Source organism: Cololabis saira, chromosome 12 (genome assembly GCF_033807715.1).
Source record: "Cololabis saira isolate AMF1-May2022 chromosome 12, fColSai1.1, whole genome shotgun sequence".
Taxonomy (NCBI): domain Eukaryota; kingdom Metazoa; phylum Chordata; class Actinopteri; order Beloniformes; family Belonidae; genus Cololabis; species Cololabis saira.
In genome coordinates, this window is record NC_084598.1 from 45,695,491 (window position 1) to 45,707,743 (window position 12,253).

Genomic DNA, 12,253 nt, shown 5'->3' on the forward strand with positions numbered 1-12,253 from the left:
AGCTGGTATTTTAATTCGGTCTCTGGCTCGTTGCTGGTAACGGCGTTAGGAGTCCGGGGAAAGTGAAGGGAAAAAAGGACGGAGGAAAAATGCTGTCCGTGCAACCTCGCACATTTATTACAAACATGTAATAAGAGCAAACAAAACGCGTGAGGGCCGACGACTGAAACTAACGGAGGACACACTGAAAAGTAACTGAACACGTGTACCGGTCTTCCACACACGCACACCTGCATCTCCCTCTCTCTCCTCCGCTGCACCCACACGTCTCACACACACACACCCGAACACACAGTGAATGAAACATTGTTTCGGGAAAGGTTAATAAACAAAAGTGTATTAAACCAGATAATTCCATTATGTGAAATTATTTTCTTATTTTTTCTTGTCAGTAAATAGGCCTATCTATTTTTTGGACTTTAAAACTATGTCGGCTCTGCGTAATTGTTCCTCTCGGCTCCGTGACTGGCTGCAAGGAACGTAACTTTGCTGAGTCTCTCTCTCTCTCTCTCTGTCTCATCCACCTCTGGTTAGATCTAAGGCTTCAGGTAAACATGTGCATTTTATATGCATGCAAACATTTTTGGAGCGGAGCGTGGAGCGCTGCGCGGAGCGGAGCGGGTTGCAGTGTTACTGGAGCGCTGAGCGGTTATGGGTGGAGCGGCATTTTGCGACTTTGAGGGCGGAGCGGAGCGGTAACAACCTTTGTGAGCGAGGAGCGGAAATTCTCGCCGCTCCACTCCGCTCACATGCTCTGGCGCCTTATAGTGCGGAAAATACGGTAGTAATTCTTTTTAAATTTAGTATGAGGTTGCTTTAATTATGTGGTAAATGATAATAAACACCAGAAAGATGGGCACTACAGCCCTGATATAGGGAGTGTTTTCTTCATCCTGCTTCCGCTAAACTCATGAATTCATGCTGCACGGCGCACAATAAAGATGCATTGATTTAGTTTCTTCTCCCGTCCCGCAAGAGAAAAGTTCAGACAAATCTATCTGATTTAATGTTAACATGATCATTGTGGAGCTTGATGGATGATTGACAGTTCATAGGAAACCTGACTGAAAGTTAGAAGCAAATCCATCATTGTCATCACAAGCTTTTTCTCCTTTAGCGCAGCATCAATTATGATTGAAGTTTTAGCAACGAGAGTAGCTGTTAGTGGATCAAATAACACTGATAAATAAAGTTAACGAACGAAACGAATAAATTTAACAAAGTAACCACTTGGCCATCACATTGCTGTGAAGGAAGAGAATGTTTCTGACTGACTGCTGGTTCCAATCCCTCATCTCTCTTCCAACATGCTCCACAGACACTAAACGCAGGGGTCCATGGCTCTTCCTCGGACTGTATGCATTTAATTTAAAATACTTTTGTCAGGCACAGTCAGGCATAACGTTAAAGCTCTCTTAAAGCCAAAATACGCTCAATATCTTACCAAGGCGAGTCCGTTTCATTCAACACTCCAACGTGCTTTCTCTTCAAATGCATTACTCCCGTGAAAAGCAACGTCGGCTTTGCAAACCTTGCAAGTATCTTTTTATTCACCGTATCGAGGCTAAAATGCTCCCAAACTTTTTACGTTTTATCACCTGCAGCAGCAGAGACGCTATCGTGCTGAGACGCTATCGTGCTGCACGACTCTCTGCAGAGATTGAAGTGAGACGCCTCACTCCGTTGGAAAAACACGTCTGGCCACAATTGTCGACAATGGAATTCATTGTCGACAATTTTGATTAGGGCTGTGCGATTAATCGATTTTAAATCTAAATCGGATTTATTAATCAAAATCGATGTTAAAAAAGGAAAATCGGAAAATGGATTTTCCTTTTTTTGCACCTGCATCACAGACAGAGCTCGTCTAGTCTTTGTTTGGTCAAGAAAATTGTAAATGTCACTTTACTAAACTCAAGGAGGATTTACAGGATCTTTCAATTGCACTTCATTCCCAATAGGGACATTTGTTTGCTATTTTTCTTTAAAAATAAAGATAAAATACAATTTATTCGATTGTCTTTTGTAGTTTTACCAAAAAAATCGAAATCGAAAATCGGGTTTTCAGAGAAAAAAATCGGGATTTTATTTTTGTCCAAAATCGCCCAGCCCTAATTTTGATTATCGATTTTTGTCGACAACGTTGACGAATTGTTGCAGCCCAGATCCAGTCCCAGATCAGACCCAGACCCAGTCCCCAGAACCCCAGCACAGACCCTGAAAGCCCGGCAGCTGCGTGGATCTCACCTGTCCCCCAGGTCTCACCTGTCCCCAGGTCTCACCTGTCCCCAGGTCTCACCTGTCCCCCACCTGTCCCCCAGGTCTCACCTGTCCCCAGGTCTCACCTGTCCCCAGGTCTCACCTGTCCCCCACCTGTCCCCAGGTCTCACCTGTCCCCCACCTGTCCCCCAGGTCTCACCTGTCCCCCAGGTCTCACCTGTCCCCCAGGTCTCACCTGTCCCCCAGGTCTCACCTGTCCCCCACCTGTCCCCAGGTCTCACCTGTCCCCCACCTGTCCCCCAGGTCTCACCTGTCCCCCAGGTCTCACCTGTCCCCAGGTCTCACCTGTCCCAGGTCTCACCTGTCCCCCACCTGTCCCCCAGGTCTCACCTGTCCCCCAGGTCTCACCTGTCCCCCAGGTCTCACCTGTCCCCAGGTCCCACCTGTCCCCAGGTCTCACCTGTCCACCAGCACCAGGTCGTCCCTCAGGTCTCACCTGTCCCCAGGTCTCACCTGTCCCCAGGTCTCACCTGTCCCAGGTCTCACCTGTCCCCCACCTGTCCCCCAGGTCTCACCTGTCCCCAGGTCTCACCTGTCCCCCACCTGTCCCCCAGGTCTCACCTGTCCCCCACCTGTCCCCCAGGTCTCACCTGTCCCCCACCTGTCCCCCAGGTCTCACCTGTCCCCAGGTCTCACCTGTCCCCCACCTGTCCCCCAGGTCTCACCTGTCCCCAGGTCTCACCTGTCCCCCACCTGTCCCCAGGTCTCACCTGTCCCCAGGTCTCACCTGTCCACCAGCACCAGGTCGTCCCTCAGGAGAGCACACTTGACTTTAGGCCACATGATGCAGACCAGACTGCCGGCGTCCAGGTCCTGGTCCTGGTGGAGGGCGTGGGCCAGCTGGTTCACCGTCTGGACCGGAGACACGGGGGGACAGGGGGGACAGGGGGGACAGGGGGGACAGACCAGAGACAGGGGGGACAGGGGGGACAGGGGGGACAGACCAGAGACAGGGGGGACAGGGGGGACAGACCAGAGACATGGGGGACAGGGGGGACAGGGGGGACAGGGGGGACAGACCAGAGACATGGGGGACAGACCAGAGACAGGGGGGACAGGGGGGACAGACCAGAGACATGGGGGACAGGGGGGACAGACCAGAGACATGGGGGACAGGGGGGACAGGGGGGACAGACCAGAGACAGGGGGGACAGGGGGGACAGGGGGGACAGACCAGAGACAGGGGGGACAGGGGGGACAGGGGGGACAGACCAGAGACAGGGGGGACAGGGGGGACAGACCAGAGACAGGGGGGACAGGGGGGACAGGGGGGACAGACCAGAGACAGGGGGGACAGACCAGAGACAGGGGGGACAGGGGGGACAGACCAGAGACATGGGGGACAGACCAGAGACAGGGGGGACAGGCCAGAGACAGGGGGGACAGGGGGGACAGGGGGGTCAGACCAGAGACATGGGGGACAGGGGGGACAGGGGGGACAGACCAGAGACATGGGGGTCAGGGGGGACAGACCAGAGACAGGGGGGACAGGGGGGACAGGGGGGACAGACCAGAGACAGGGGGGACAGGGGGGACAGACCAGAGACAGGGGGGACAGACCAGAGACAGGGGGGACAGGCCAGAGACACGGGGGGACAGGGGGGACAGACCAGAGACATGGGGGACAGGGGGGACAGACCAGAGACATGGGGGACAGGGGGGACAGACCAGAGACATGGGGGACAAGGGGGGACAGGGGGGACAGACCAGAGACAGGGGGGACAGGGGGGACAGACCAGAGACAGGGGGGACAGGCCAGAGACACGGGGGGACAGGGGGGACAGGGGGGACAGACCAGAGACAGGGGGGACAGACCAGAGACAGGGGGGACAGGGGGGACAGACCAGAGACAGGGGGGTCAGACCAGAGACACGGGGGGACAGGGGGGACAGACCAGAGACAGGGGGGACAGGGGGGACAGACCAGAGACACGGGGGGACAGGGGGGACAGACCAGAGACACGGGGGGACAGGGGGGACAGGCCAGAGACACGGGGGGACAGGGGGGACAGACCAGAGACACGGGGGGACAGACCAGAGACAGGGGGGACAGGGGGGACAGACCAGAGACACGGGGGGACAGACCAGAGACACGGGGGGACAGACCAGAGACACGGGGGGACAGGGGGGACAGGGGGGTAAGCCTTAGGGGTGGGCAAAAATATTTATACGGCAATATATCGCGATACATAGTCTCCCGATACGATATCGATATCGATATTCAATATCGCGATATATTGCTGTATCAATATTTTTGCCACCCTTAGCTGCACTTTATTTTTGTGATTTCAATTTGAGTGTGGGTGAGACTGCATTTTATTTTGAGTATTTTGTGTCTAAGAATAATGCACACACTGCACCTTTTTTTCATGCAAATATGTTGCATAATTAAAATGGAAAGTTTGAATTACATTGTTTTGACTCAGTCTGTCCAATGAATTATCATCTGATGTACATATGTACAACTAGGATTTTAAGATGTGTAATGCATTTTTAAATTTTTCGGTGAACTATGTAGAATATCACGATATATCGTGATATATCGCATAATCAGGATATCGCAATGTGTATCGTATCGTGGCTCAAGTATTGTGATGCGTATCGTATCGTGAGGTCCTTCCCAACACCCGTCCCTAGTCAGCGGGTTCACTAGGGACGGGTTCACTAGGGACGGGTTTATCCAGGGTCCTGTTCCTACCCACCTTGATGCTCTTCCTCTCCTCCGAGCCCTCGGTGAGCAGGAAGGCGTCGTTGCCGTCCGTTCCCTCCACCCTCAGGAAGCAGTTGGTGGTGTGTCCGATCCCCGACGGCAGGACTTTGTCACACAGCATGGCGTTGATCACGGAGCTCTTACCGTTACTGGTCCTGAAAGCAGGAAGTGGAGCGAGTCAGCCAGCAGGAGGAATGGGAGATATTTTACCGTTCACGATAAACCGTCAGAAAAATCCCCCACGGTAAGAATTTGAAAATGATAAATTCCTGTTGATGACGTTTTTGTGTAAAACTGATTTATGGTTCTGTGTTAAATCCACGCAGAGCCTACGGTACACGTCAGCCTGAAATAAAAGTCAATTCATGATACTTTCCCATCTCCTCATTTTTATACCTATTAATACGACAATAATACGTCAGTGTTGTACATGAGACAATATTGACGAGTTTATGGATTTCACGCTGTGATCTGTGCATCTCTATCAATGATCAGTTCATCAATGATCAGTTCATCAATGATCAGTTCATCAATGATCAGTTCATCAATGATCAGTTCATCATCAATGATCAGTTCATCAATGATCAGTTCATCATCAATGATCAGATTATCAATGATCAATTCATCATCAATGATCAGTTCATCAATGATCAGTTCATCAATGATCAGTTCATCATCAATGATCAGTTCATCATCAATGATCAGTTCATCAATGATCAGTTCATCAATGATCAGTTCATCATCAATGATCAGTTCATCATCAATGATCAGTTCATCAATGATCAGTTCATCATCAATGATCAGTTCATCAATGATCAGATCATCAATGATCAGTTCATCAATGATCAGTTCATCAATGATCAATTCATCATCAATGATCAGTTCATCAATGATCAATTCATCATCAATGATCAGTTCATCATCAATGATCAGTTCATCAATGATCAGTTCATCAATAATCAGTTCATCATCAATGATCAGTTCATCAATGATCAGTTCATCAATGATCAATTCATCATCAATGATCAGTTCATCAATGATCAATTCATCATCAATGATCAGTTCATCATCAATGATCAGTTCATCAATGATCAGTTCATCAATGATCAGTTCATCATCAATGATCAGATCATCAATGATCAGTTCATCAATGATCAATTCATCATCAATGATCAGTTCATCAATGATCAATTCATCATCAATGATCAGTTCATCAATGATCAGATCATCAATAGTATTAGGTGTTGTGGTGATAGATCCTTCACCATAAAGAACTCTACTGGTTCCAGGCTGGTGGGCGGGGCTAACTCACCGGTGGACATGGCTAACTCACCGGTGGACATGGCTAACTCACCGGTGGACATGGCTAACTCACCGGTGGACATGGCTAACTCACCGGTGGACGTGGCTAACTCACCGGTGGACATGGCTAACTCACCGGTGGACGTGGCTAACTCACCGGTGGACATGGCTAACTCACCGGTGGACGTGGCTAACTCACCGGTGGACATGGCTAACTCACCGGTGGACATGGCTAACTCACCGGTGGACGTGGCTAACTCACCGGTGGACATGGCTAACTCACCGGTGGACGTGGCTAACTCACCGGTGGACGTGGCTAACTCACCGGTGGACGTGGCTAACTCACCGGTGGACGTGGCTAACTCACCGGTGGGCGTGGCTAACTCACCGGTGGACGTGGCTAACTCACCGGTGGACGTGGCTAACTCACCGGTGGACGTGGCTAACTCACCGGTGGACGTGGCTAACTCACCGGTGGGCGGGGCTAACTCACCGGTGGGCGTGGCTAACTCACCGGTGGACGTGGCTAACTCACCGGTGGACGTGGCTAACTCACCGGTGGGCGTGGCTAACTCACCGGTGGGCGTGGCTAACTCACCGGTGGGCGTGGCTAACTCACCGGTGGGCGGGCTAACTCACCGGTGGACGTGGCTAACTCACCGGTGGACGGGGCTAACTCACCGGTGGACGTGGCTAACTCACCGGTGGACGTGGCTAACTCACCGGTGTGCGGGGCTAACTCACCGCTGTGCGGGGCTAACTCGCCGGTGGGCGGGGCTAACTCACCGGTGGTCGTGGCTAACTCACCGGTGTGCGGGGCTAACTCACCGGTGTGCGGGGCTAACTCACCGGTGGACGTGGCTAACTCACCGGTGGACGGGGCTAACTCACCGGTGGACGTGGCTAACTCACCGGTGGACGTGGCTAACTCACCGGTGGACGTGGCTAACTCACCGGTGGACGTGGCTAACTCACCGGTGGGCGGGGCTAACTCACCGGTGGGCGGGGCTAACTCACCGGTGGTCGTGGCTAACTCACCGGTGGACGTGGCTAACTCACCGGTGGTCGGGGCTAACTCACCGGTGGACGTGGCTAACTCACCGGTGGTCGTGGCTAACTCACCGGTGGGCGGGGCTAACTCACCGGTGGGCGGGGCTAACTCACCGGTGGGCGGGGCTAACTCACCGGTGGTCGTGGCTAACTCACCGGTGGTCGTGGCTAACTCACCGGTGGTCGTGGCTAACTCACCGGTGGTCGTGGCTAACTCACCGGTGGACGTGGCTAACTCACCGGTGGTCGGGGCTAACTCACCGGTGGACGTGGCTAACTCACCGGTGGTCGGGGCTAACTCACCGGTGGACGTGGCTAACTCACCGGTGGACGTGGCTAACTCACCGGTGGACGTGGCTAACTCACCGGTGGACGTGGCTAACTCACCGGTGTGCGGGGCTAACTCACCGGTGGGCGGGGCTAACTCACCGGTGGGCGGGGCTAACTCACCGGTGGGCGGGGCTAACTCACCGGTGGGCGGGGCTAACTCACCGGTGGGCGGGGCTAACTCACCGGTGGGCGGGCTAACTCACCGGTGGGCGGGGCTAACTCACCGGTGGGCGGGGCTAACTCACCGGTGGACATGGCTAACTCACCGGTGGACATGGCTAACTCACCGGTGGACGTGGCTAACTCACCGGTGGACATGGCTAACTCACCGGTGGACGTGGCTAACTCACCGGTGGACATGGCTAACTCACCGGTGGACATGGCTAACTCACCGGTGGACGTGGCTAACTCACCGGTGGACATGGCTAACTCACCGGTGGACGTGGCTAACTCACCGGTGGACATGGCTAACTCACCGGTGGTCGGGGCTAACTCACCGGTGGTCGGGGCTAACTCACCGGTGGGCGGGGCTAACTCACCGGTGGGCGGGGCTAACTCACCGGTGGACGTGGCTAACTCACCGGTGGTCGGGGCTAACTCACCGGTGGTCGGGGCTAACTCACCGGTGGTCGGGGCTAACTCACCGGTGGGCGGGGCTAACTCACCGGTGGGCGGGGCTAACTCACCGGTGGGCGGGGCTAACTCACCGGTGGGCGGGGCTAACTCACCGGTGGGCGGGGCTAACTCACCGGTGGGCGGGCTAACTCACCGCTGTGCGGGGCTAACTCGCCAGTGGACGTGGCTAACTCACCGGTGGGCGGGCTAACTCACCGGTGTGCGGGGCTAACTCACCGGTGTGCGGGCTAACTCACCGGTGGACGTGGCTAACTCACCGGTGGACGTGGCTAACTCACCGGTGGACGTGGCTAACTCACCGGTGGACGTGGCTAACTCACCGGTGGACGTGGCTAACTCACCGGTGGACGTGGCTAACTCACCGGTGTGCGGGGCTAACTCACCGGTGTGCGGGGCTAACTCACCGGTGGGCGGGGCTAACTCACCGGTGGGCGGGGCTAACTCACCGGTGGGCGGGGCTAACTCACCGGTGGGCGGGGCTAACTCACCGGTGGGCGGGGCTAACTCACCGGTGGGCGGGCTAACTCACCGGTGGGCGGGGCTAACTCACCGGTGGGCGGGGCTAACTCACCGGTGGACATGGCTAACTCACCGGTGGACATGGCTAACTCACCGGTGGACGTGGCTAACTCACCGGTGGACATGGCTAACTCACCGGTGGACGTGGCTAACTCACCGGTGGACATGGCTAACTCACCGGTGGACATGGCTAACTCACCGGTGGACGTGGCTAACTCACCGGTGGACGTGGCTAACTCACCGGTGGACGTGGCTAACTCACCGGTGGACATGGCTAACTCACCGGTGGACGTGGCTAACTCACCGGTGGACGTGGCTAACTCACCGGTGGGCGTGGCTAACTCACCGGTGGACGTGGCTAACTCACCGGTGGACGTGGCTAACTCACCGGTGGACGTGGCTAACTCACCGGTGGACGTGGCTAACTCACCGGTGGGCGGGGCTAACTCACCGGTGGGCGTGGCTAACTCACCGGTGGACGTGGCTAACTCACCGGTGGACGTGGCTAACTCACCGGTGGGCGTGGCTAACTCACCGGTGGGCGTGGCTAACTCACCGGTGGGCGTGGCTAACTCACCGGTGGGCGGGCTAACTCACCGGTGGACGTGGCTAACTCACCGGTGGACGGGGCTAACTCACCGGTGGACGTGGCTAACTCACCGGTGGACGTGGCTAACTCACCGGTGTGCGGGGCTAACTCACCGCTGTGCGGGGCTAACTCGCCGGTGGGCGGGGCTAACTCACCGGTGGTCGTGGCTAACTCACCGGTGTGCTGGGCTAACTCACCGGTGTGCGGGGCTAACTCACCGGTGGACGTGGCTAACTCACCGGTGGACGGGGCTAACTCACCGGTGGACGTGGCTAACTCACCGGTGGACGTGGCTAACTCACCGGTGGACGTGGCTAACTCACCGGTGGACGTGGCTAACTCACCGGTGGACGTGGCTAACTCACCGGTGGACGTGGCTAACTCACCGGTGGACGTGGCTAACTCACCGGTGGGCGGGGCTAACTCACCGGTGGGCGGGGCTAACTCACCGGTGGTCGTGGCTAACTCACCGGTGGACGTGGCTAACTCACCGGTGGTCGGGGCTAACTCACCGGTGGACGTGGCTAACTCACCGGTGGTCGTGGCTAACTCACCGGTGGGCGGGGCTAACTCACCGGTGGGCGGGGCTAACTCACCGGTGGTCGTGGCTAACTCACCGGTGGTCGTGGCTAACTCACCGGTGGTCGTGGCTAACTCACCGGTGGTCGTGGCTAACTCACCGGTGGTCGTGGCTAACTCACCGGTGGACGTGGCTAACTCACCGGTGGTCGGGGCTAACTCACCGGTGGACGTGGCTAACTCACCGGTGGTCGGGGCTAACTCACCGGTGGACGTGGCTAACTCACCGGTGGTCGGGGCTAACTCACCGGTGGGCGGGGCTAACTCACCGGTGGGCGGGGCTAACTCACCGGTGGGCGGGGCTAACTCACCGGTGGGCGGGGCTAACTCACCGGTGGGCGGGGCTAACTCACCGGTGGGCGGGGCTAACTCACCGGTGGGCGGGGCTAACTCACCGGTGGGCGGGGCTAACTCACCGCTGTGCGGGGCTAACTCGCCGGTGGACGTGGCTAACTCACCGGTGGGCGGGCTAACTCACCGGTGTGCGGGGCTAACTCACCGGTGTGCGGGCTAACTCACCGGTGGACGTGGCTAACTCACCGGTGGACGTGGCTAACTCACCGGTGGATGTGGCTAACTCACCGGTGGACGTGGCTAACTCACCGGTGGACGTGGCTAACTCACCGGTGGACGTGGCTAACTCACCGGTGTGCGTGGCTAACTCACCGGTGTGCGGGGCTAACTCACCGGTGGGCGGGGCTAACTCACCGGTGGGCGGGGCTAACTCACCGGTGGGCGGGGCTAACTCACCGGTGGGCGGGGCTAACTCACCGGTGGGCGGGGCTAACTCACCGGTGGGCGGGCTAACTCACCGGTGGGCGGGGCTAACTCACCGGTGGGCGGGGCTAACTCACCGGTGGGCGGGCTAACTCACCGGTGGGCGGGGCTAACTCACCGGTGGGCGGGGCTAACTCACCGGTGGGCGGGCTAACTCACCGGTGGACGGGCTAACTCACTCACCGGTGGGCGGGGCTAACTCACCAGTGGACGTGGCTAACTCACCGGTGGGCGGGGCCAACTCACCTCCCGAAGAAGACCACCTTCATGTGTCGGCGGGCCAGCACTTCCCCGATTCCTGCTTATGCATGCTTATGAGGCAGTTAAGCATTAATAATGTGTTACCTAAGGGATAAATGTGTTACACTTTACAATAAGGGTCCAGCAAGCCTTTACTAATGGTTAAGTAATGGTTATGAGCCACTCCTATACATTTATTAAGGTTTATGTCAGGTTACCGTTCATAAGGTCAGGTAAGCTACCTGATAACATACACAGCACCATTAAGAAATGATTACTTAAGACTCTAAATAGTTGTTTAATAATGCCCATCCAGTAAACATGTACACCATTAGCGAATGATTAGTAGATGTATTAGGTAGCTGTTACTTAATGCTTATTCACTCCAAATAAACACCATTAGTAAATGATTACTAGGGACATTATTAACGTTTTACTTATGTATTAACTAATGTATTACTTTATACTAAGTAATGCATACATAAGGATAAATAATTACATCATGTAACGTTTATTAATGCTTACTAATGTATTAATTAACTCTGAGCAGTAGGCATTAATTAACTGTTTATTAATGCATTAACTAATATGCTAATTAATGTTAAGTAATACATAATAATGGTTATTTAACTGTTATTACACTGTTAATTAATGCTTAATAATGCATTAACTAACTGTTTATTAATGCATTAACTAATATGCTAATTAATGTTAAGTAATACATAATAATGGTTATTTAACTATTATTAAACTGTTAATTAATGCTTAATAATGCATTAACTAACGTTAATTAAGGGACCCTTATTGTAAAGTGTTACCGTATTTTTTACCTGCCATTGTTTATGTAATAACTGCTCGGGGGTCATGTTCTGGGTATGGGTCTCTGGAAAGCGTCTAGAGACAACTCTGTTGTATTAGACGCTATATAAATAAAATTGAATTGAATTGAATTGAATAGTGACCTGTTAGTGACCTGTTAGTGACTTGTTCGTGACCTATTATTGTCTTGTTAGTGAACTGTTAGTGACATGTTGGTATCTTGTAAGTTACTTGTTAATGACCTGTTAGTGACTTGTTAGTGACATTTTGGTGACTTTTTAGTGACCTGTTCGTGGCTTGTTCATGACCTGTTAGTGACCTGTTAATGACTTGTTCGTGGCTTGTTAGTGACCTGTTAATGACCTGTAGTGACTTGTTAGTGACATTTTGGTGACTTTTTAGTGACCTGTTAGTGACTTGTGC

At 54.1% G+C, this 12,253-nt stretch overlaps 1 protein-coding gene across 1 annotated transcript in view; it reads right to left on the reverse strand.

Moving 5' to 3' along the window:
• LOC133457551 (mitofusin-2-like) overlaps positions 1-11,080 on the reverse strand; it is a 32,552-nt gene extending 21,472 nt beyond the window's left edge. Inside the window, exons 1-3 of the mRNA XM_061736926.1 lie at positions 11,018-11,080; positions 4,982-5,144; positions 3,008-3,132 (exon numbers count right to left, since the gene is read on the reverse strand). Of these exons, the coding sequence (XP_061592910.1) occupies positions 3,008-3,132; positions 4,982-5,144; positions 11,018-11,040 (311 nt within the window). The 5' untranslated portion in view covers positions 11,041-11,080. The remainder of the gene's footprint in view (positions 1-3,007; positions 3,133-4,981; positions 5,145-11,017) is intronic.
• Between the last annotated feature and the right edge of the window lie 1,173 nt (positions 11,081-12,253).